We start from the raw sequence: 25060 nt of genomic DNA, 5'->3' as shown, positions 1-25060 counted from the left end.
GAAACACTTATGAACACTGACTGCACTCCAGTGATCTTCACCTCTCCTACATCAGTACCAGACTTTATGAAAACCCTTTGGAATGAGCACAAATATCATTGGAGGTTATCATCAATTATTATTATTATTATTATTATTATGAAGTCAGAACATCTGCTAAAATACAGTGGTATACAGTGCTGCATCAATCCTTGAATAATACCAAGCTGGAAAAACCAAAAAAAAGAAAAATTCTGCTATTGGTCAAAAACATAAAAAACAGTCCTGATGAAAAAAATGTAATAAAATCAAGCTTTATATAGAGGCAATGAGAGCCATTTTTGATTTCTAAAATATAATTATTACCTCTAGATGGATGGAGATAACGAAGATGATGGATGAAGATTTATGATGGTGATGGACAGATTCACGTCAGATGAATAGAGCGGATATTGCAGACCCAGAAACCTACCCAAAACTTTCACCTACAGCACCACCTAGTGGCTAACCAAAAATTGACAAGAAACACACAAAATGCATATTGGATCCTTTTATTTACAAACATTAGGAAATATCACTGATTTCTCCCTAAAAACAGACTTGCTTCCAAAATAAAACCCTGTGAATTACAAGCTAAAGAACAAAATACGTGCAGACCATTGTGGGCTTAAATATCTACAGAAAATGCACATTTGTATTATACACTATATGCAATCAGGGTGAGGAACGAAATCCAGTACTGCTGCAAGCTGCAAAGCAGAGAAACTTCATGATACATAAGTCTAATTTTAAAAGAAAGAAAGAAAGGAAAAGCTGTCACCTCGTTTCTGCTTTGCATTAGCAGGACAGATTTTATAGGACGAAGTCTAACTGTTCCTGTGTTAATGAAGTTCGGCAATCTAACTTTATTAAAGGACAAATGTAAAAATGTACTTAAAAAAAAAACCCTGAAACTACATAATTACAACCTGGACAAGTTCACGTGTATAATATTAAATCTACAACATAAGTGGAAGGTAGAAGTCGCGGCTAAATCCAATTGGAATTTAAGCCGAACCAGGGGTCGTCGTGTCCGGATCACCTTCTGGGAAAGTCTTCTCCTGGATCTGCTGAGATGCATTGTGGTCACTTGGGAATGCTGGTATGGCCTGAGCAGAAACAGATAAGAACATCTTCCTAATCCTCTGTATACACAGCGTTTCACAATACCGAAACTTGTTTCTGCAAGTCAGCTCATATATACTTCCGTGTATACTTCTTTACAGAAATGGACCATATCAAGGATATCAAGGTGTAGCAAGAGTGTTTTAGTTAAATGGAAAATTTCCAACATAATCCTTATTCCTCACAGGCACCCCTCTTCTCTCCTTCTCTTTTTACATTACCCCTCTCCTCTCCTGCTCTCTTTGTCACCCCTCTCCTCTACTGCTCTCTTTCCTTCACCCCTCTACTCTCCTTCTCTCTTTCAGTCACCCCTCTAATCTCCCTCTCTCTTTCCTTCACCCCTCTACTCTCCTTCTCTCTTTCCATGATCAGTGGTCTAAAACATAAGACTAACGCTACTTTTACTCTCTGCCAACAAAACCAGCAGCGTACCTGACAAAGAGAATAGCAGGTGTGAAAAAATGCGTCTCACCTCGCAGTTGGTTGTAACACGTGTTGCAGAAGAGCTGTCTTTGTCTGACTCGCACCTGAGCTCCAGACTCCGGGTCTCTCCTGAGCTCAGTCCTGCAGCTGACACACTGGGAGATGGAGAACAACAAAGAAAAATGAAAGACTTTGCACTATTGGATCAGACAATTATATAGTGGCACAAAATATTATCCATTATGTCTAGCAAGAGAAAAAATGAAATAAAATCCAGTGTGTTGCGTAGGGGGAAAAAGGTGCGTAGCCGAACAGGGTGTGCTCTTATCGGTGCACTTATTTGGAAATAAATCAACCATGAGTTGATTATATAAAGTCTAATCTGACATTATTTATTGAAGAATGAACCGCATTGGACCTTTTAGCTAATTCTAGTTCAATTAAATTTCATAAAACAGCCACAATACAGAGGTAATCACAGTTTTGGGAAAAATGCATCTCATCATGAAGACTTTACCGTACTGGAAGAATTCCACATGGGAAAGAAGACAATGTTTTAACACAGACATCTCTTTCTAAAAATCTCTTTACCTATACACAAACTGCATGATGTAATGTCAGAGCTATTCTTTCCAATCCGATTCAAGAAGAGTTGTGTGCTATAACGAGTAAAAGATTTATAAAGAGTAAATGAAGAAATTCTCAAAACTCTGGCTAGGGCTTGAATCTCTGCAGACAAAATCCCTTCCTCTGGTTAATATTTCCTCACACTTTGGGTTTATGGTGGATTTGTAATACATCGGAGAGGTTTTAAGCTGCACTGTACTGCATTTTACCGTATATCACTGGTCTGTGCAGGATCAATCTCTATACAAGCTATTGTTTAGTTCAGGAGGTGGTGGGATTCAGAACTGAAGCACAGACCTGTGGTGGGGGTTTTAGGATCATCTAGAATTAGGGCTGGGCAATATGGCAAAAAATATAAAATCTCCCCAACCTCAACATGGTGTAAATAAATGTAAAACAAATTCTCTAGTTTAATATCTTTGCAGAGGATTTAAATGAAATATGAAAGCAAACATTGTGCATTTTTAATTAAACATTAAATATTTCTCAACACAGAGAAAGAAAATACCCATTTTAACCAGTGTAAACACGATCTCAGCTTGGTGTCTTTGTCGCAAATGCCGGAATAAATTAGCGGTGCTGCTGCTACTGTTTTGCATATTTTGCATTTGACAAAAGTTTGTTCAATGTCTTTTTGTTCACCTCTCGAATCCGAACCATTTCCAAACCACAGAGGAAACGTTACTAAATTTCTTTGGCACAAGGTCATACTGACGTGAAGAGCCGTCCGTCTACATGATGTTAGACGCTATTTCTACATTACTCATTACTATCCTTCATTGAATGCTCTCGTATGTAAGCAGTTAATCAGACGCGCCATCGTGTGGTCAGACTAAATTGTCTCTTATTCCGCCATTGGTTCAGTGACAATGTATCTGATTGGATGCGCGAGTCAACTTTTTTTTTTTATAAAAATCGTGATTTAAGAGAAGAAAAAAAAATGTATTCATCTTAAAACGTAAATTTAAATTAATTGAAAAAAATTGTCCAGCCCTTTTTTGGAATGTTCATTAAAACATGAACAGCACTGTAAAAAGTGAGACATTCAAACCTTTTTTTTTTTTTCCTTGCCAACGTGCTGCACCCCAGATAAACCCAGCAGTTTATGACAAGTTTCACCAGTGTTTGTGCAACGTGATAAAAGACTCGAACCAAAACAGCAGGAAACCATAAAAAAAAAAATCTTGTGATTGCAGCAGGTCTGATTAGCAGACTTTCCCCAGGAACAGAAAACAGAGGTGACCCATTACCGTGCGCAGGTTCACACTGAGGCAACCGGACCACATGCATGTCTTGAGGCTAAAAAGTAATTTCAGCTTTTGTTCCGTGTAGTTATGTTTTGATTTTCTGATCAACTGTGTGAAATTTCCAGACACAGTACGAAAGAACAATTAGGGAATCCATGATGTACGCAAGAGCTGTGCTGAAAATGTTTACAGTCTTGAAGTGTCCTGCAGCTAATTGGTACTTAAAAATAATCAGCTTTTCAAGCCTTGTGTTTTACTGTCATAAATGGAACAAGCGGTCAAACAGGTGAAATCTAATTCATTTGTGAGATCTATAGCGATTCCCACTCTTATTTGTATCGTCACAATCTACAAGTCAGCATGTGATCCAATACCCCAAACCAATATGATCATGTTATTGAGGTTAGCCCAGGTGCTGGTCAGCAGACGTTTTGGATATTAGGTGACCTCCAGGCTCACCTTAAAGCACCCGACATGAAAGCATAGGTCCAGAGACTCGATGACCATGGCCGGGCCCTTAACCAGCGGCTGCTCGCAGCGGGAGCAGGGTCGCCTGTGGCTCGCCAGTCTACAGGACACGGCAAAGCCTGAGTAAAGCTTCAATATACTTATTCGCTCCCGGCACCATGACATACCCTCGCTTTACAAGTTGACAGTTTGTCAAACAAATGATGTTTCTTAAGATCCTTTTGAATTTGGAATACTTAAGAACCTTAAAGCCTTGCTTTCCTTTCTGCACTGGCATTTAATAAAAAAATTAGCTTATTACCGAATAGAAAATACTGAAATCATTTTGCCTTAATAAAGTGATAAAAGATCAGTGATCTGAATGAAATAACAAGACTGTATAATTTAATGCTTTTGAATTTGTCAAATGTTTCATAAAATCATATGCCGGTTGTGCATAAAGTGAGTTTTTATCAAGTTATTGTATTAATTATTGCGCTTTTATATTTACTAGCTTGTTTGTTAATCAAAACCATCTGTATAAACCTTCGGGAAAAACGTTTGAATAGTTAAATGGCACCAATAAGTGGTTAAGTTCTTACTGGACACATTGAATGAATAGTTGTATTAAAAGGACAGAAAGAGCTCAGTAAGGTACAGACATTTTTAAACCCGATTGCATTTTACTGTATATAAATACAGCATCCACACCTGTCACGCTGCTGCGCTCTGCTACACGCCTCCTCGGTGTCAGATACAGGAGAGAAGGAGGCAGTCTGAGACCAAGAGCTCTGCTTTAAAGCGTTGGAGAAAATGGCAGCGCCAGGGCCCAGGCTGCATCGGCCTGAGTAGCCTCGGTAAGGAACGATACTGCTGAGGCCTGAAAGGGACTGAGACGAGCTGGAGAACTGCTTAGACGAGGAGCTGCGGTTAGTGATCGTGCTGCTGCTGCTGCTGCTGCTGGGGATGTTCTCCAGAGACTCGTGTCTGAAATGAAACGGTGGTTAAGGCTCTGGGTTACTGATCAGAAGGTTTTTTTTTTTTACGCATATTTTGGGTCTTTCCCAAATTCAAATTTATTCTCTTTCTATAAAGCCGTATTTTGTGTGATATTTAAAACGTTCATTTAATTCTCGTACACACGTCACATTTATTGTCAACTTTTTTGCTTTCTTGATAGGCTGCACAAGTGCATGACCAGCATAAGACAATCAGCTGACTGAGCAGAAAATGAACATGAAAATCTGAGGTAACATCGGTTACCTCCAATAACAACATAAGGTTACGCAATTACAAAGGTGATGCTAAAAAATTAGTCATTTTATCACGTCATGTAGCGATGAGTAAAAGGTTTTATTGGTCCAATTAAAATGGTTATAAACTTTTTTTCCACATTTAGTCCTCATTTGCTGTCATAATATCCTTCACTCCTCTGTAAAGATTAGATTTTGGGGTTTGCTTGTGTCCTATTTTGTGGTCCCTGGTGGTCAGGATGCGGCACGCTCACCGCTCCGGCCCGGGTTCGATCCCCGGTCAGGGAACCAACCCCAGCCATTAGGGTTGCACAAGCCTTAGTGCCGGTCCCAAGCCCAGATAAATGGGGAGGGTTGCGTTAGGAAGGGCATCCAGTGTAAAAACATGTGCCAAATCAAACATGCGGATGGTCCGCTGTGGCGACCCCTAATAGGAGAAGCCAAAAGAAAGTACCGTAATTTCCGGACTATAAAGCGCACCCATATATAAGCCGCACCCATATATAAGCCGTCTACACTGAAACTAATGAACTTTACACAGGCTTTAATGACAACGAAATATGTTGTGGCTCCTTTAAGAGCAAAGCGGCATTTTGGGAATAGCCTGCCGCCGCATTTTTCCGGTATTACTGCATGTGTGCAAGACCGAGGAATATGCAGCTCAGAACACAGGTGAGGTGCGTTTTTTCGTTTCCGTTCGGAAATTTCATTGGTCTAATGTTATGTCGCTCAGTTTTTTGGCTTGGAGTTTGTGAAAACGGGAAAAACCCAGGAAAAATCCATAAATAAGGCGCTTCGTTGTTTAAGCCGTGGGGTTGAAAACGTGGGAAAAAAGTAACGGCTTATAGTCCGAAAAATACTGTAGTAGTAGAGATTTAAGATATTCAACTCCCAACCATGTAAAGCATATCTTCATGAAGCTGGCTTTGTGCACAGGGGCATTGTTATGCTAGAACATGTTTGGGTCTCCTTGTTCAAATAAAGGGAATATTTCATGCTACTACATCCAAAGACACTTTATACAATTGTGTGCCTCTGTCTTTGTGCTAACAGATGGCTAATGGTTGGAAAAGTCAGGCGTCCAAAAACTGTAGTCTTTACAGTGTAAGTCTCTGTATGTAGTGTAATGTGACTATGAGGCGAACCTTCTCAGTGATGCCACACTGATGGGTTCCTTGTGGATGGTACAGGTGCTGCGCTGGCGGATCCAACTGCTGTCAGTGAGGACTGGAGTCTTCTTCCTCATTTCCTCCAGGATCTGCAGACGGTCCTGCTCGACTTGAGAGGGGCGACCCTTCTTCTTAACACCCACTTAAAGGAAATATGCAAATAAAAAAGTGAACAAGGGGAGAAACCAATTACTGAGAGGCCAATTATTGTAAAACGCAGTATGTATGGAGAGTGATGATAAAGGTGACCAACCTCTGGAGTCTTGTTTGTGATTGCCATCAAGCGAGGGAGTGGATTTGGATTTTTTCCTGTTGACAAAAATAACCGATCAGAACAACTAAATAAAATGACACCTGCACAGTCCAACTGGGCCATGAAAAATTATAAATAAATGAAATGTATTATGTATAATTTAAATGATTTCTGTAGCATATAATATGCTCGTTGTCTTAGTATTTAATTTACTTGAATATATACAATTAATTCCCCTGAAATGAAAGAAAAAAATCTTTCTGTACAAGTGTTGAGTACATTTACATCCAATCATTTAAATTCTCGAAATAAATCTTTCCTGATAAGACTCGCAGAAGGTCACGGAATCAGCTCCAAGTAACCTAATCATGTACAACCCCTCATTATAAGCGATATTGATTAAAAAAATATACAGAGGTGCACAGATGTCACTACAAATGCTTTTACTATCAGACATGCATTTAAAATGCTGCATTAAAGCATGAAGTAAACTAACCTGTCTGAAGCTGTAAGCTTGGCGAATTCATAAGACTCGTCGGGCCTGAAGCATGACAGCAGCAACAGCAGACATTTACAACAGGGCAGTGAAATTTGCAGCAGACACACAAACAGAGCGCAAAACCTAAATGTGTTAAAACAGCCAGCAGACGTGCTTAGAAAATATGCAGAAGACTGTTTTTAATGGAGCCCTGATCAATATAAAAAATTAGAACAAAAATGATAATTGATCATTATTTAGGGCCTGAACGAGGGCATAATAGAAGAAAGAATTATTATAAAAATAAATATTTTTGACCCCATCTGTCTTTCTGCCCTATTAGAAAAATTTCTTCTTCTTCTTCTTCCGGCTTCTCCCTGTCCTCTAAATCTGCCTCTTTTACCCCAACTACCTGCATGTCTTCCCTCACCACATCCATAAACCTCCTCTCTGGTTTTCCCCTTTTCCTCATTCCTGGTGGCTCCATCCTCACCATTCTCCTAATGATATACCCCATGTCCCTCCTCTGCACATGTCCACATCATCTCAATCTCTCCTCCCTCAACTTGTCTCCAAAATGTCCTACATGTGCTGTCCCTCTAATAAACTCATTTCTAATCCTGTCCATCGTCGTCACACCCAACGAAAACCTCAACATCTTCAGCTCTGCTACCTCCAGCTCCACCTCCTGTCTTTTACTCAATGCCACTGTCTCTAATTCATACATCACAGGTCTCACCACAGTCCTATAAACTTTTCCTTTCACTCTCACAGATACCCTACTATCACAAATCACTCCTGTCCACTCTTCTCCACCCACCCCGCACTCTTTTCTTCACTTCGCTAACACACTCTCCATTACTTTTCTGCCCTATTATAATTATGAATACAAAATCAGGAGTAATAAAACGAAGAAATATAAATATGGATTGGCAAAAAAGAAAGGATTTATATAAAATTATTAATAAATGAGAGATTATTAGTATTTGTAGTATTAGTCCATGTGACTTTCTGCCTTAATTAATTGATTGACACTTGCTATATATAAATTAGTTTCATGACCAGTCAGTTCTAGCTAAAATAATTTAAATAATTTGCTACTTATGTTCTAGTGTCATTGTAAAATCCTTGGTGAACCTTTCAATAACAATATAAGAAATAAATTCTGCATTAGCATGCTGTATATTCATGTCTCACCATTGGCTTGTCTTTGAGGATGAATCACACTCCTCAATGGAAGGATGAGCTGCTGCTGCTATTTGGACCTGTTTGCTCTGGATAAGTGCTGTCTCTTGAGCTTTTTGGGTAGCTGCTTCAAAAATTGGGGAATTGGATCGTCCAGGAAAAGGGGGTGGAGCGTAATGCTTAACGTTTCTACTGGGCAAAGAGGGCACTTCCTGCTTTGGCAGAAATGGATAAAAATACAATCAATTCTTAAAGCTGATAAATATCTTAAGGAACACAGATTCAGTAAATAAAGGTGAGGTTGAAAAATGTCATTGTTATGTGATTACTACAGGCAAGTAAATATTCAAAATACATTCCGGGTCTGAGAGCAGCGGTGGGACCACCTATATATAATACACAATCTATTTATAAAATGTACTTCTTATTGTGAATCCGAAAATGCATTTAATCATACAAGGATGTGAAAAGGAGAGAAATGTGTAACAAAAGGTTTTCCCTAGCTCTTAGCATCTGTGCACCACCAGACTAGAGATCAACAGACAGAGGATTTTACAGATACCTAGGTTGGACCATACTTGCAGATAAACAATTAATAAATAAATAAAACTCAATGCAAAAATGCTTGCATGAGAGAACATAACTTTCCCTACCAGCAGGTGGCAGTAGTCTGTATTTGGCATTCAAACAGGGAAACCGCTACAGCTGTAACTATATAAAGCAAGCAGCGTTTACACCTGCCGCGATCATTACTAACGAAATCTTTTTTTAATCATGTCTGCAACGTTGCAGTGAAAAGAGCAAGAATGACAAGCTTGTTTCGTGTTTTTTTTTCTGTGCGCATTCGCTAAGCTAAATAGCCAGAGTTCTCTCTCTTCTCTGCTGCCAATTCGACATGCAGAATCGGGCATCAGAGTTAGGGGAAAGGGAAAAAAATTCGAGAAAATAAGCAACTTTAAGGAATGGTATTGTTAGTGAACCTTCAACCAGCTGTAGTTTAGGCTACAGGTACCTATAATTAAACCTATAATTAAACCTATAATTAAAGCAATTTTCTGTATCACGTCTTATTAATTACCTATTAATTGAAGAAAATCCGCCAAAACATATTGGCCAAAAAATAGGCATAAAAGATCTCCCATAGGCTGCCGTGATGTCTAAATATCGGCATCTAAATAGTACTAAAATTCATTACAAAAAAAATACTGAATCACGAAAGTGTGCTAATGAAATTGATATGAATATATTAATTATATTAATAAATAATATTATGCAGATAATAAATGTATGATGATGAAGTTCTGCTTGTCAGTTTTGAGTTTCTGGTTTTCTTGTGCAGGGAGACACTTGAGTAACAAAAATATTACGCAGGCTGTCGCTCAAGTGAGTATGTTTGTTAAACAGACACAACAGCCAGACCTCGGAAGGTTGATGAACCTCAGGGCCGTTGTTTTCTTCTAATGCTGCTTCCTGCTGATCTCGTCTCCATGCTTCTTCTAATCTCTCTTGATCACGCCTGTACTTCTCCTGCCAGACACAGACACCCAAAAGAAGAAACATTCTGCAGTCTTAGTCTTTAAAATAATATTGAAATAAAATAGAGGACTTGAAAAGGGACTTAAACTCATGCACTTTGACTACAACAGACTCCAGTAAGCAGTAATCTCTGGTCTTACCTGCAGGAGGTGCTCCTGCTCCATCTGCCATTTCTCTTGTCTCCTCCTTTCCTCCTCAGTGTTCCAGGACCAGCGTGAGGACGACGCACCAATACAGGGAACCTGCAGCTAAAGAAAGACAAAACAAAGAGGAATTATGACGTGATCATCTGTTGTGCATTGATGATTAAAAAAATTGCAATCAGGCAGCAACAACTCACATCTGATATGGCCGACTCTGAGCCTCCTGGAGTGAAGTGTGTTTGTGTGTGGGTTCGGCAGATGACCAAAAAAAAAAAAAAAAAAAAAAAAGAGAGCAATAAAATTAACTTTAATATTAATAATTTGCACTTTTAGCTTACATTCCAACCCAAACGCACAGCAAAAGATTAAAGGAATACGCCAGCATTTTTAACTATTCCTCTATCCATTTGATCTGTTGTGTGTGAGCGAGTGAAAACAATAGACAAGTATTTCAATGTATTTCTTTGTACTGAAACCTAAGACCATCTTATAATTTAAGCCTATAGGGCAGTGGTTAAATTAGGCCATTAAACATATGTGAAATTTAAAACTGAGATGCAAAATAAATTAAAATAATTTCTATTCAAGCACCAAAAAAAATAAATAAATTTTGCAGTATTAGGAAAAATTACAAGTTTGACATCTAAATGTTTACTGCGTTCTAAAAGTGCCCCAAGACTTCTATTATTAGTTAGTTTCAAGAAACACATCCAAATATTAGACACACATCATACAATAGATAGAGATAAAGCTTAAAAAGAAATCGAGTAGATCCTTGAAAGATCACGCCCACTAAGTACCCATGCAACATCTGGGGTTTCAGATAGTCTCAGGAACATCACACAGAGGCAATGATGAACCTAACACAACAGTCATTTACCACAAAGGTAGACTGAAGAGTCCACTGTAGATCCAGTGGAACCTGAGGAGGTGTATACACAGTCATATATGAATAACACTGTTAGGAGGAGCTCATCTGTTTCTGCAGGATTTATTACAAATAAAGACTATCTCAGGGTAAGAGGTGGATATACATCATGGCTCTTTTCTGTTTTGGCACCGAGGTGATAGATGTTCAGACATCTAGCCGATTCCAAGTCACTGTTTTTGAAACGACGAGTTAAGATCTGCCTGCACTTAAAGGGCAATTATAACCCACCAAATTGTCCTGATCGATATCTATATAAAGCAGCAAAAAAAATAAATAAAAAAAAATAAAAAAAAACCTAAAAAACCCAATATGGCAGATGCCCTCATTCAGAGCGAAATACAATTATTTCCATTTATATAATGGTTGAGGGTTAAGAGCTCAGCAGTGGAAACTGCTTTGGTGAGGTCTCCTGGTGGTGACCAATAAACCTGTGGTGACTCATGACTAAAGGTCAACCGATAGTGGATCTTACCGATATCGATACTTGCGGGATCATACTTGCCGATAACCAGTTAAATAAACCAATAGTTTTAAAAGGATAAAATTATAATTTTATATTATATATATATATATATATATATATATATATATATATATATATATATATATATATATATATATATATATATATATATATATAGTTCTGAACTTGATTATATTCATCAATAAACAATTTTATTATTAACAAAGAGTAAATCATAAATAAGAAATAGAATCTAGCACTCACCAGGCAGCGTGACGTCTCGCATGTAAAAAATTAAATAAAAAAACTTAATGACGGTGGACCTTCTCAGGCACTACAAATGTAACCCGGAAAAACTATCGGAATGGATAGTGAACAGCTCAAGAAATCAACTATCGGTGCCGATTCATCAGGAAAAACTAATGAATCGGTCGACCTCTATTCATGACCTTCTGATCAAGTCCAAAATCTTAACCACTGAGCTACTACTTTTCTAAAATATTCCAAGTTGCCTAAAAGATTTACTTTTCTACATGTAAAAAATTTAGTTCCTGTTGCAATTTTGCATTATGTCCAACAGGTGCAAAAAGTTAGAGAGGTAAAAGAACTAATAAAACAAAACAAAAATCAATTGCATGCATCACACTAAAGTCCAAACCAATTTAAGCACAAATTTCATCCCTTACCTTTGTTTTTGGTCGGGTCTGGACCTTTATGAAAGCTTCCGTTTGTTGCTTTCACTGACAAACCCTGCATTCAACATCAATAAAACAACAATAACCAAAACAAATCCATTATTACTACTGCATGTGATCACAAATCATCCTTTTAGTTAAAAGTTTACTGAATGACCTTCAAAAAACCCAGAAAATGTGCTGATTTGATTTATGAAACTGATAGTGTACTTTTATTTCTATAGAACATTCAAGATCATGTCTCAAAAAAGCTTTATAGAAATATACATAAGATATACATTTAAAATGAATACATTAAACCCTAATGAGATGAGACCACGATAAAAAAAACCTTCCTAAATAGATATGAGGAAGAAACCTTGAGAGAAATCATGTATACCTGCATGTACTAAATAGTAAAGAAATTGCAATTGTGCAACCAGGAAATTTATTTTAACATCAAGTCCATTTTGCTGATGTGAGCAACTAGTCACTTACGTGATCAGGATGGCCGTTGACCTGCCCTTTAGTCTCGTTCTCCACGGGCAGGCTGGAGGTGTGGTGATCTGGATGACCTACAAGCATTTGCCATACTGATCAGACTCTTTAAACAGCACATTTAAACATGGGTACTTTGTGCACATTGAGCTATCCATTTGAAATCAAATCATTAGATGATAACTAATCTCAAGCAGTCCTTATTTAGGGATTATTACCGTTAAGGCTGAGGCGTCGGATTTCCATCAGCAACTTGCCCTCTCGTAGAGCAGCATCCATATTAGCCTTCCACTGTTCGTAGCTCATTTCGGCCACTCGCTGTCCACCCAGAGCCACAATCTCATCGCCCGCTTGCAGGTGGCACAGCTGAGCTGGGCTGCCTGATGGACAGAGCCAATCAAACACTGGGGTTTATATACTGGCGCAACTTTATTTTTTGCACTGCTCTGGATCACCTTCAGAGAGTCAATGTAGAACAAACTGTGAGTCTGAGATGTCAAACAAGGACTGTGCAAATCCTCCATATAAATCATTTGAATATTTAGTCCATTATAACCAGTCTGTAAAATCTAATATAGAGCACCGAGAGGGAACAATGCTAGTGCTGGAGCTGTCCCTTGTGGCACATAAAGCTGGAAATTTGTACATACTTCATTTCACACTTTTTTTTTTCTTTTTTACATCAGGGGCAATTTTTTATCTAGGGTTTACTCCTATAACATTGTTACACTTCATTAATGAACAGAGGTTGGATCATACTTGCCAATAACCAATGAATCCACCAATAGATTTTAAAACAGATATAAAAAAAAATAATTTTAAATCATGTAAAAAATAGTACTAAACATTACGATAATAAAAATAAAATAAATAAATAAATAAAAAAGACAGAATCATAAAAATGTGCTAAATAAAATAAATATGAATCTATTCATTATATTAATAAATATTGAGGAAAATAAGACATGCATTCAAACTGAAACATTAAGTAACACTCCAACTATATAAAAGCAGCCCGGAAAAACTATCGGTATGGATTTTTGCCAGAACCGATGAAATCAGTCGACCTCAGCACAAAAAAAGCACAGAGAGATCACCCTGAGTGTAACACCATGTCTAACTAATCAGACTGATGCACAGTAAGCAACACCTTCACTCTTCACCATCAATCATTCATGCCCGTGTCCCACTCAGTGTGTTCTGACACACACACACACACACACACACACACACACACACACACACACACACACACACACACACACACACACACACACACACACACACACACACACACACACACACTTTAATGTCATTATTACAAGAGATCATTTAAAAGGATGGAGGGAAACACAAAACAGAGGTCCTACTGCAAACCAAGACACCAGTTAACCAACCATTCAATAAGCCATAATGACACTATTAAATATTAAGAATAAATGATGCATAGTCACGACACAGTGCGAAAAACAGCAAATCAGCCTAGTTACCACTATTATATACAGCATGGTTAAATTACTCCACCTTTAAATGAAACTGCTTAAAATGATTCATTTCCACATACAATCACAATAACGTTTGAACGGTAAAGGTTTGCTTTCCACAATCAATTGGACAAAATTCTAAAATACACACAGGATAGATCTAAGTTTCCAGAATTTTCCTCCTCATTATATTGTTTTTCTCCTTTTGTATCTTCATTTAGTTCTTCCTCTCATGTATCCATTTAACCAAACTGTTAACACAAAGCAAGTCACACAATGCCTTTAAATTCACTAGCATTACAGTTTCCCTTTAATAAACTAGGAGACTCGAACCTGTTCCAGCATGACAATATACCTGTTCACAAAGCCATCTCTTATTGAATAGCCTGCTATAGAGCTCAAACCCTACTGAACACCTTTCAACTCTCCAGGTCTCCTCAACTCACCTCACCTACCTGACTTTACTAACACCCTTGTGACTGAATAAAATTTTTCAAATTTCCACAAGCAAAACTGCAAAATCTAGTGTAACACCTTCCCAGAAGAGTGAAGGTTATTGCAATAATGGCAAATGGGGACTGAATGTGGACTGTTCAAAAAGTGCATAGCATTCTGATGTACTAATAAATGTATTACTAATTAACATTAAAATAATTAAAATATTGAAATGCAAGTGTTTGAAAGAAAATGTAAGCTATATTAGTGTATATGTTTGAGGAATATTCCATTTCGATAATAACAATAATTAATAACAACAACATTAAGCGTGCATCTTACTTGGTTGGATGGATTTGATGCGAGCGCCGGTCGAGTCCCAATGAGCCTGAAATCCAAAGTCGGTGCTGCTGTTGGGTGCCTTAGTCAGACTGACTCGCATGTCATGGTGATCCACCTGATGGACAGACCGAGAACGGAGGAAATGTTACCTGAGGCAGGTGATCATGTGATCGCATCCTGTGGGGAAACCCGAGATCTGATGCTTACTGTGCTTTTTACTCGAACCCCAGGCCTCGATATAAAATTACATACACACACCTCTTAGAAAACATGCATGTCTATACGTTTTTACTTCAGAGCGATAGATTCTACACAAATTTAGTACATTTCCTACAGCGATATAAAAAAATAAAAAATAAAAATATATATATTACTCCTGAGATTATTACAGTAATTAGGGTGAGTATTGTAGTGAAAGTCAGACACATTGAGTTTCACCTCGTCCTGCCTGCTTGTGCACAAAACTTTCTCTGGCACCAGGATGCTAGCAGACACAAACGAGTGAATGCTAGGTGCCGAGTCGATCCGCTTTTCCCTCTTTTCCTGCTGGACAGTTGAGTGTGTACTAGAGTGAGAGTCATCTTTGTAATCAGGAGTTCCTTGGTGGGGGAAAGATGTAGGAAGATGGCTTTGCTCTCGCTGGTCATTAGGGGGATCGTCTATCTGTGAGAGGTTCAAGATAAAGAAAGTATAAAGCATTTCTGTCAGCAAATATCCTTGAAAGCAATGTAAAGACAATGAGGAGGAAGTTGACAAGAGTTGCCAATTTACAGTGTACAGTGTGGTTCAGCTGAAGTTAGTTCACTGTTTATGAATAAAGCACACAGATAATATTGATACAGTATATATGTAGAGAGATCCTATATTTTATAACTCGTATTTTTTATTAATATTTAATTTTTTTATTTTGTAATGTTTGAATTTTTTAAGTTAGTTTTTTTAATTATTATTTTTTTATGTATGTATGTATGTATGTATTTATGTATTTATTTATTCATTCATCACACAAACACACACACACACACACACACACACACACACACACCTAGTTGAAATAGGGCACTTTCTTTAATCCTAGTGCCCTATTTCACTTGGCCAGTTATTTCAAAAGCTTGGGTTTCACTATCTGCCAGAAGCATTAAGTGGCATTGCAGCCATGTTCCATTATTTATACGGGCTGCAAAGAGACCATAGAGAGACGAGTAACACTAAACTCCACACAGAACACGACGCACAAACGTGGATGGACAAACAAATGCACACACCTCCGGTACAGCATACACAAGAGCTTTGTGACTGGAACAATCTAACCACCTTTATTTAAAAATTTATATTTAAAAATAATTCACTAGAAAGTAAAAGCGTAAAATGCACTCACTGATTGGAATCTTAACTGAGTGGACATCCTGGAGCTCTTGGTGCCAAACGGCCTTGGTGTGACACCTGTGGAGAGCCTTGAGGTGCCCTCTGACCTACGGAAACCTCTGGGTAGCATTGCCGACATCTGTGGGGAACCTGAAAACACACCTTCTAAAGACTTGGCACGCTGGACGGGCCCTGGAGCAGAGTCTGTATCCGAGGCTGGCATGGAGGGTGATGAGGAGCTCTGGATGTAATCGGATGCTCTGCTCACTACAGGAGGTGTGCGATGACTCGCCTCAATCGTGCCATTAGCAGGAGAACAGCCTCTGTGGTCAGGAACATGTCCGGATGAACACATTGTTGCAGGCATACTGCTGCTGCTGGAGGTCAACGGAAAAGAACTGGAAGCTTCATCTGTAGCAATGGAGGCCATAACAGGCTCCTCCCTGTGAATGCTCCGCCTGCAAAAACACATGGATCATATTTTGTTTGTTTTTTAATTAAAGCTGCAGTTGGTGATATTTCAAACTACTTCGACACAACCATTTTGAATGACTCTTCGGTAATAAAGGATTCTCAATAATTCTACAAATCAGAGTGTTTTTCCCACTCAGAAATAAGCTCCTCCCTATTTGCAAATGTAAGCATACACCAAACAGGCTTAACATTATGACCATCGATCAGGCACAACTTTATGTCCACCAGCCTAATGATGCGTTGGTCCCCTTTTGCTGTAAAAACGGTCCTGACCCGTCGCGCATTAACATCTCAGCAATTTTAGCTACAGTCTGTTGGATCGGACCACATGGACCAGCCTTCGCTCTGCCACGTGCATCAATGAGCCCACGACCCTGTCACCGGTTCACTCCTGTTTCTTCCTTGGAGCACTTTTGATAGATACTGACCACTGCAGACCAGGAACAGCCCACAAGTGCTGCTCTGACCCAGTCGTCATGATTTGTCAAACTCGCTCATTCCTTTAGCTCGCCAATTTTTTCTGCATCCAATAGGTCAACTTTAAGGACAAAATGATGACTTGCTGCCTGATATATCCCACCTACTAAGAGGTGCCATGATGAGAAAATCAGTGTTCTTCACTCCACCTGCAAGTGGTCATAATTTTATACCTGTTCGGCGTACAATGCTTATTTCTTCACCGGTTCTAAGCACATTCTTTTAAGGATACAACAGATTTCCAAATAAGCCACGACTGCTGACTAATGCTTTAATCAAAAGTGACCTGAAAACTTGTTTTTACAATTATTAGCAGTCACTGTTCACAGCTGTGTCCTGTCCTACCTGGTTTCCTGGAAAACACACTTAAAGAAGTGACATAAAATATAATTTGACGAGGCAGGCTTTGATTTATTTGCACATCATTTACAGAACATGGAAGCATCACTAGTTTCTGTAGGGTGAATCAATCTTTCTGCGTGCGCTACCTTTTCTCCTGATCCTCTCCGGCAGGAAAAGTCACCCCGGTGACCCCTCGCTCTTCTTTCGTCCTCTGCAAGTCAGTGTTCATGCTCCGCCTTCGAGTCTTCCACTTGTTCAGGTCCTACAACAGGACAACAATATTGGATTTTCCACCTACACCTACTTGAATGGTAAATGTCTAAGCCTGCACTCACGCTGGCAGTGACGCAAACTGACAGAGCAGCGGGAAGTCATTTGTGCTTTGTGATGCAGTGAGGTGCCACGTTAGAAATAAACAATTTTGTTCTGGAGAGCAGTTGGAATGAGGCTTGGTGCTATGGAAATAGTTTTATTTAATTTTTTTATGATGTCATTGTAAAACCAGGTTATAATATGCCTTCCACGAATTAAATAGCAGCTGACTGCGTGTGAGGCTTAAAACATAACATTAAAACTGCCCATTTTAGGTTATGACTGTGGTAGTGGGGTGGGAGGGGGACAAAAATACCCACTGAAATTCCTCCCCTGTATTGTATTACTCAAACACTGGGAGTGACCTGTATAAATGTAAGGTAAATTGCTTACCTCATTGCAATATGCACAGTCTAATGTTTTTTTTCCCCCATATAATATAAAAAAAAATAAAAATTAAAACCCACCACACACCACATACCTCCTGCCACTTGGCCTCGCTCTCCCTCAGTCTGCCCTGATATTGCCTAAACAGTTCCTGCCGCATAGAAACGGTCGCCGTTTTACTACGTTGATTTTTTGAAGAATGAAAAGATGTGCTGCTTTCAGACTCCTTTGCTGTGGGCTCCAGGGTGATGTCACTCATTGACTTGCTCCTAGTGGGTTAATGAAAAAAATTTAAAATATAGCAAAGATAAATGCTAAACAATGAGCATATGGCTGCAATAAAAAGCACTCAAACACTGTTTTTTAGTATTTGCTCAACCACAGTGTTTATACAGTGTTTAACATATGGAACTTCACTTTTCTGAACGAGTTACAAAATTTTTAAATGTTCCTGAAGCTCATCGTCTGAGATGCAATTTTTTTTTTTTAGATACGCAAGAACACCTTGCTGAAAACTTACACCTTTGAGCTGAAGTTTTAAATGAAACACTAACATCTAGTAAAGTCTGAAGTGTCTGTATGAAGCCGGTGAGAATTGCTAAAAGAGACCTAAACCAAAAACACTCAGACACTGGATAAAAGCAGGCGGCGCACGGAACAGCAGAAGAAATGGCTTTCAGCTATTCAAATTTAAGAAAAAATACACTATATGGACAAAGGTTTGTGGACATTTGACAAAAACTCTCTGCTTTTTCAACATCCAATTCCTTATGTAGACCCTATATGCTGTTATAATAACCTCTACTCTCCTGGGAAGAACTAGATTCCACTATTTTGTAGTGTGCTTGTGGAGATCTGGGTTTATTCAGCCACAAGGGTGTTGGAACACATGTAGATGAGGAGGCTTGGGATGCATTCAGCATTCACACTAATCACAAATGTGTTCAACAGGGTTGAGGACAGAGCTCTAATAGTAAGCCATTAAAGATCTTCCACTCCAACCTATATAAAGCATCTTCATAGAGCTGGCTTTGTGCCATACTGAAACAGGTTTGAGTCTCCTAGTTGAACTAAATGGGAAATGTCATACTACAGCATCCAAAAGACGTCTGATACAATTGTGTGCCTCCAACTTTGTGAAAACAGTTTGGTAAAGAATCACACATGGTTAGAAAATAAAAATGTCCATATAGAGTATCTAATACATCAAGCTAGTCATGAAGAAGCAACAGCACAGCACATTACAGAAGCTTCAAGCGAAGCTCACACCTCTAGCGAGAGAAAGAGGACGACACACAAACCCAAAACTGCAGCGCTTGATTTATACACACATTTAAAGCCATAGCATGAACAACCACATAAAACACACTCACCCGACATTAAGAGAATGTCCCATGGGAACTCTAGGGAATACAGATAATGACAAATCGAACCAGTTTAACAGACAAGAAAAAGGTTTTAGAGTGAATTAGAGTGTTTAAGAGACTGTAGATTCAAATTATATAAATAATTAAACAAGTTGTGCACACTCGTAAGAAGTATTAGAAAGTATTTTTTTTTTCTTTTAGAAAAGTTTTAAAATAGAGCCAGAATAGCAATCAATAAATCACAATTCCAAAGAGCTTTTGGCCTGATATTCTGTTTTACTCCAAGAAATATATATCTATTTCCGTAGCTATATTTTACAGAAAAGAATTATCCCTATTAGCAAAAGGCACACCAGAGCTCCAATCAAAGAAACTAATCAACGCATGTGTAAAATGACTCAAAGACAGTCGAACTTCAGCATAAAAGCTTTTATTAAATACTACAGCAATAAATAGATTTTTAAACACTATCAGTGTGAAATCCCCAGCAGAGGATCATGGGCAATCGCTTTTCACACCTGGGTGCGAATATCCGAGAGAGAACATCAGAGCCGAGCCTGTTCATCACGTGAGCTAAAATTCAATGACAATTTTTTGCTCAAAACAACACATTAAATGTGCAACAAAACATTTCATTGACCCATTGTTTCGAAAGCATTAGTTTCTGTTCTCATGGGCATATAGGCACAAAGCTAGCAGCATATATTAAGGAATAAACCTGTGGAAACACTGTAACTGGGACACTCTGTATTGTTTTTTTTTTTTCTCATCACCGAAAGACCTCCAGACTTGAACAGCCAGCTTTCCACTGATACTCCACTTTTTGATCTTGTCATTTCTTTTCAGGTTCATTGCAGCGAAGGAAGCAGATGTCATGGTTAAATCCTTGCTGAGCAATTTGAGATTTTTCCCCTTTTGACAACTGATGATTCCCAGACTTGTAAAAATTATTAGAGCATCATATATTAGAGAGATCATGTGCATATGCCTTAAACGTGAGCCTTCTGTGTACCACTGGAGCAGTGTCTAAACTATGGCACCACCTTCTGGCCAACAACAGACAGGTGACAAATTAAGGTGGTTGTGGAACAATCTGTTTGAACAATCTGTTCAATTGTTTTGCAATATATTGACTTATGGCAATATCACATGATGTGTAAAAATGGTGATCTAGCCGTTTTGTATTTTCAAAATAATTCTAGAATTGGCTACACCCACAAGGAGAGAACTCTCAGGTTATTGGACAGAAACTGTTTGTATTGATTTGTCATCTCAAGTAGTTATACTCCAAGTGAACCCAGACCACACCAACTGAGTTAAATCGTTAAATTTAAAATGGCGTTATCACAAGACAGAGTCAATGTTATTTCCTTTTAATGTGTCACCAGTCTAAGTTAAACTTTTGGTATTGACTCTGAACAAATATTGGTTCTGCTTTATATTGCTTAGGTTGTGGATCACAATTCAAATCAGTCGAGTTCAAACCAATCTGATCCATTTATTACAAAGATGCCCAAGCCTGGAGATCACACTAAACCCAAAGCCTAAGGTGGGACAGGAGAAGGACTATAGGGATGGAAGATGTTACTAAAAATTTTGTTGGGATCTGGATGCAGGTGTGCAGGTGCAAGAAGGGGCTCCCAACCAGGGAGTCACATCAAAATCAGAGTCTTCCTCGGATGAGCCAGTAGTCTTTCGGCTAACCCCAGGTTTTGAAGGAGAGAAAAAGAAAGAGAAACCAAAGAAGGAGGGTAAATCAAAAGGATAGAGTAGACCATTCAAGAAAAGAAAGAAGACTGAATTGTTCCACCATCCTGCCATTGGGACCAACCTGAAGCCCTGCATTTTCTTGTACCAGGGTCTGCGTTGTGACCCCAGTCTGATCTTCCCCACATGAGCATCCTCTTCAGGAGTCCAGTACTTGGGTAAATATTTGTCGGAATCGGTGTTGCCAGAGATCTGATGGGTGGCTTGGAGCACCTTGCGAGCATAGAGGTCATCCTGAATGGGGTCTGCGTAGCTTTGACCTTCGTCTGATTCACTTGAATCTTCATTCCAAGCCTGTAGAAGAAGCTCGTCCTCCAGAAAGGCATTTTCGTAGCCATCTGTGCTTCGGGGTAGTGGGGATGTACTGCTGACGTAAATATTCCCTTTAAAACGCAGCATGAACAGAATACACATCCACATGTATGCGCAACAGACTTCTTGCAGATGGCAGAAAATCAGTACGAACCAAAAATTAAAAAGGTTAGTAAAATCAGGAAGCAGAACAAGATTAAGTCTGGCAAGTTTAGATGAGCGATGAAATGCTGATTAATGCATTTCTTTGATTACTGATGATGAACCACATCCAGAGTTAATCAAGTAGCCAGGAAATACCACCGCACATCAACGCTGTCTGATAAACAGAGCAAAAGTGTTAGCCAGCCACGGCAGTGTTAGGATGTCATGCCACTTCAAGTCACTCCAAACTCTGACCTCTGGCTTGACCTTTCGTGAGGAACATTAGCCAAACGAGACTCATCAGACATTGTGACCCACAACCTCTTTGAACTGGGGGTCACTGCAGGGAACGACTTCATACTTCTGGGGTTCAGAGGGATGGCGAAGTTCACGGGAGCGTTCGAGGTTGTCGAGCGGAAGCGGCGGCTCGCGAGGTCGTCCTGGACAAGGTCCGGTTCGGGACGGTCAGTATCAGACTCCGAGTCGCTCTGGTAATCGTGTGCCCATTGGTGGAAAGCAGAAATGGGAGGGAGGTCAAGGGAGGGACTGACTAAGCCCCGCCCATTTTCACTACAGCCAAGAGATGTTGAGGAAATCAGACTCAGAGGGACATTTTAGAAGTAATTTAATAAAAGCCAGAAATGTGCAAATAAACCATCTAAAATCTTGACTGGACAATATTCTAATTTGCAATTCCTGTGAATCACTGAGCATAAGCAAAACACAAGGAAAATTTGGATAGAAATACCTGTGGAGCGCACCGACACGACCCCTGCTACCTTCTTCGTGCTGTTGGAATCTTTTCTTCCTTAGAGGGGCCGGGACATTTTGTCTCTCTCTTCCAGATGCAGACATGGGTTCAGTCATCCTAAAGCAGTGCTCTGCCTCTGCGTCACTTCCAAACCCTGACAGATAGAAAAACAAAAAGATGAGAAACAAAGATCCTCAATCCACAGCGAGACGAACATGTAAAATGACTTTAGTTGACTACACCATGCAAGATGTCAAGGCTGAACACACAGCTACGCCTGCATTACCTCAATGCTAAGGAATGACCTAGCATGTCGCACGTACGTGAGCGGTGAGAACGAATATAACGTGCCGAACTTTCATTATCATCCATTCGACAAACGGAGCATTACATCACAGCAGCATAGAGATGTTTGGGGCTCTGAAGTAGTGCATTGTGATATATTAATACATTATGATATTGGTATTGACCCTAGATCATGATAGAAGAAGCATACTTTGTTAGCAAAGGGTCAACCATGTTATGGAGAAGAGGGTGAAAGATTACTGTAGTCAAAACAAAACAAAAAAAAAAAAATCCATTCTATTGGCAATACGAATTTCTTTGCAGACTGTTAGATTGTACAGGCTCTATGACCATCTGCATCATTGGAACTCTTGAAATACTGGTTGGGTTTTCAGGGGGCAAGTTTTACATAAAAATTTTGGATAAGGGCATCTGCTAAATGGTGAAAACCATCATGTGTGCCATCTAGAGCAGATCTAGAGCAGTAGTAAACCATGACTGTCAGTAACAAATCGTCTAATAAACCTTTAATCAAACAATGCAAGGCTGATGCAATCATCAAATGCTCCAGTGCTACAAATTTTCAGTGTACATAAAGCAAACACCAGCTTGGTGCTCCTACCTTCACTGCCTGCTATTAACATACAATCTGAGGTCACACTTGGAGTGTGCGACTCTACAGAGTCCAGGCTATCTACAGAATCCTCCCTCCTATAGCTCGGCACCTCCCGGTCAGGATACCAGGTCTCAGCAAAACCGCTGTCCCTCGCGCTGGATTTGGGGCACGACCCCTCCTCTAGAGCCTGCAGGATTCACAAGAGAAATGAGAGTAGTCTAAAAAGAATGAGCCCTTAGAGTGCCAAACATATAGTCAGTGCATTTCCATGTTAATTTGTATTCTATGGGACTCTCAGGACGCGTCTCGGTCCGCGTAGTGTTGAGAAAACGCGCTCGAGAAACAGTGTGGAGAAATCGAGCAACATTTAAAATATTAGTCACAAATTCTTGGTCACTTTCTAACCAATAAAAAGTATAGCGTATTTACGAATAGTTATATATGAATAAATTGATTTTTACCAACGCAAATGTGTTGAAAACAAAGCAGTTCAAAACAAACGCCAACTTGGATCCAGTTCTTACTCACTTTGGATAAAGCGACACCCAGGAGACCTTCGAAAGCTTTAAAGTTCAGCTGTGGTCCGCCATAACATGGGTCAGCCTGTGCCTTTCTTCCCAGCCAGTAAATTGTGATCAGAACCTGACAATTAACAATGTGAGGGAAACTTGAGACATGTGTGAGTGCATGAGAGAGAAGAATCCTGTCTTTTGACCATGATAGAGCATTATCTATATTATTATATGCTGTGTGTGTGCATGCATATTGGTATCAAACAACATTTTTACTTCTTACTAGTCAACATATTGTGAGGAAACTGATTTGTCTTATTGGAATATTAAGCCACAGATGTAAAAAAAGAAAAAAAAGAAAATAAATTACCATCTACACAATTCCCTGCCGATGAACAAATTGAACAATAAAACTTACCCACCAGTACCTACTGCTTCCAATCTTGCATTGTGTGCTAATTTTAGCTGGTCTTTTACACAATTTTTTCCCATCTCTACCTCTCTAGGACCACACAGTAACTCACTCTCCCTCACTCTCTCGCGCGCACACACACACACACACACACACACACACACACACACACACACACACACTCACTTTTGAGCCTTGTATAAAAGGCTCTTGTGTTCCTAAGCCCCTTTTGTTTCTGCTCATCCAGAAAGATCTTCCACTCATTAAGCAAACGAACAGAAAAAAAACCCTCATGCAAGGCAGCTTTAATGCTCAAGATTGTACAGAGAAATGTTTAAAATAACAATTATAATAGTTTTGGGAAAAAAAAAATTAACTATGATTGGTAACTAGTTTAAACGATCAACTCGTACAAAATGAACGCAAGCCAAACCACGCAAGACAAACGTTACACAAGGCTAAATCATGTCAGAACACAAACCCAGATCTTACTGTTTAATAGTCTACATAGACGACGACACAAAGCAAAATCATGTTCTGGATTAATACAGGCAGCACCAGAATTATTGGCACCCTCATTAAAGACTTAATGAGGACTTTTATGAAACCTGTGTTTCGAGCATCTACAAGAGAGGAGCTAGAACCCTGAAAGATCTTGAGAGATTCTTTACTTAGTATCTTATCAAGCATTAGTGAAAAATCCATTACAAGGGAGTTGCAAGAAAGCCCCCAGTGAAATTATGCTAATTAACTACAAAGCCATTTGATTTTTTTTATTCATGTTTACCGAGGGTGCTGATAAATCT

At 39.2% G+C, this 25060-nt stretch overlaps 1 protein-coding gene across 6 annotated transcripts in view; it reads right to left on the bottom strand.

The window, feature by feature from the left end:
* Window positions 1-514: 514 nt before the first annotated feature.
* lmo7b (LIM domain 7b) overlaps window positions 515-25060 on the bottom strand; it is a 33400-nt gene continuing 8854 nt past the window's right edge. Inside the window, exons 7-29 of one of the 6 annotated variants that reach the window (XM_046837584.1) lie at window positions 23859-23972; window positions 23337-23517; window positions 22427-22583; window positions 19462-19491; window positions 18183-18357; window positions 17536-17651; window positions 16110-16554; window positions 15170-15394; window positions 14732-14846; window positions 12689-12850; window positions 12471-12547; window positions 11985-12048; window positions 10102-10127; window positions 9902-10009; window positions 9645-9752; window positions 8238-8437; window positions 7059-7184; window positions 6563-6618; window positions 6286-6451; window positions 4599-4874; window positions 3900-4008; window positions 1616-1721; window positions 515-1127 (exon numbers count right to left, since the gene is read on the bottom strand). In XM_046837584.1, the coding sequence (XP_046693540.1) occupies window positions 1105-1127; window positions 1616-1721; window positions 3900-4008; window positions 4599-4874; window positions 6286-6451; window positions 6563-6618; window positions 7059-7184; window positions 8238-8437; window positions 9645-9752; window positions 9902-10009; window positions 10102-10127; window positions 11985-12048; window positions 12471-12547; window positions 12689-12850; window positions 14732-14846; window positions 15170-15394; window positions 16110-16554; window positions 17536-17651; window positions 18183-18357; window positions 19462-19491; window positions 22427-22583; window positions 23337-23517; window positions 23859-23972 (3165 nt within the window). In that variant the 3' untranslated portion in view covers window positions 515-1104. The remainder of the gene's footprint in view (window positions 1128-1615; window positions 1722-3899; window positions 4009-4598; window positions 4875-6285; window positions 6452-6562; window positions 6619-7058; window positions 7185-8237; window positions 8438-9644; window positions 9753-9901; window positions 10010-10101; window positions 10128-11984; window positions 12049-12470; window positions 12548-12688; window positions 12851-14731; window positions 14847-15169; window positions 15395-16109; window positions 16555-17535; window positions 17652-18182; window positions 18358-19461; window positions 19492-22426; window positions 22584-23336; window positions 23518-23858; window positions 23973-25060) is intronic. The other 5 variants (XM_046837588.1, XM_046837585.1, XM_046837587.1 and 2 more) reach the window with 5 other exon arrangements.

This window comes from Silurus meridionalis, chromosome 24 (assembly GCF_014805685.1).
Source record: "Silurus meridionalis isolate SWU-2019-XX chromosome 24, ASM1480568v1, whole genome shotgun sequence".
Lineage (NCBI taxonomy): Eukaryota > Metazoa > Chordata > Actinopteri > Siluriformes > Siluridae > Silurus > Silurus meridionalis.
The sequence above is the reverse complement of the archived record's forward strand: the minus strand, read 5'-3'. Positions and strand labels throughout refer to the sequence as shown.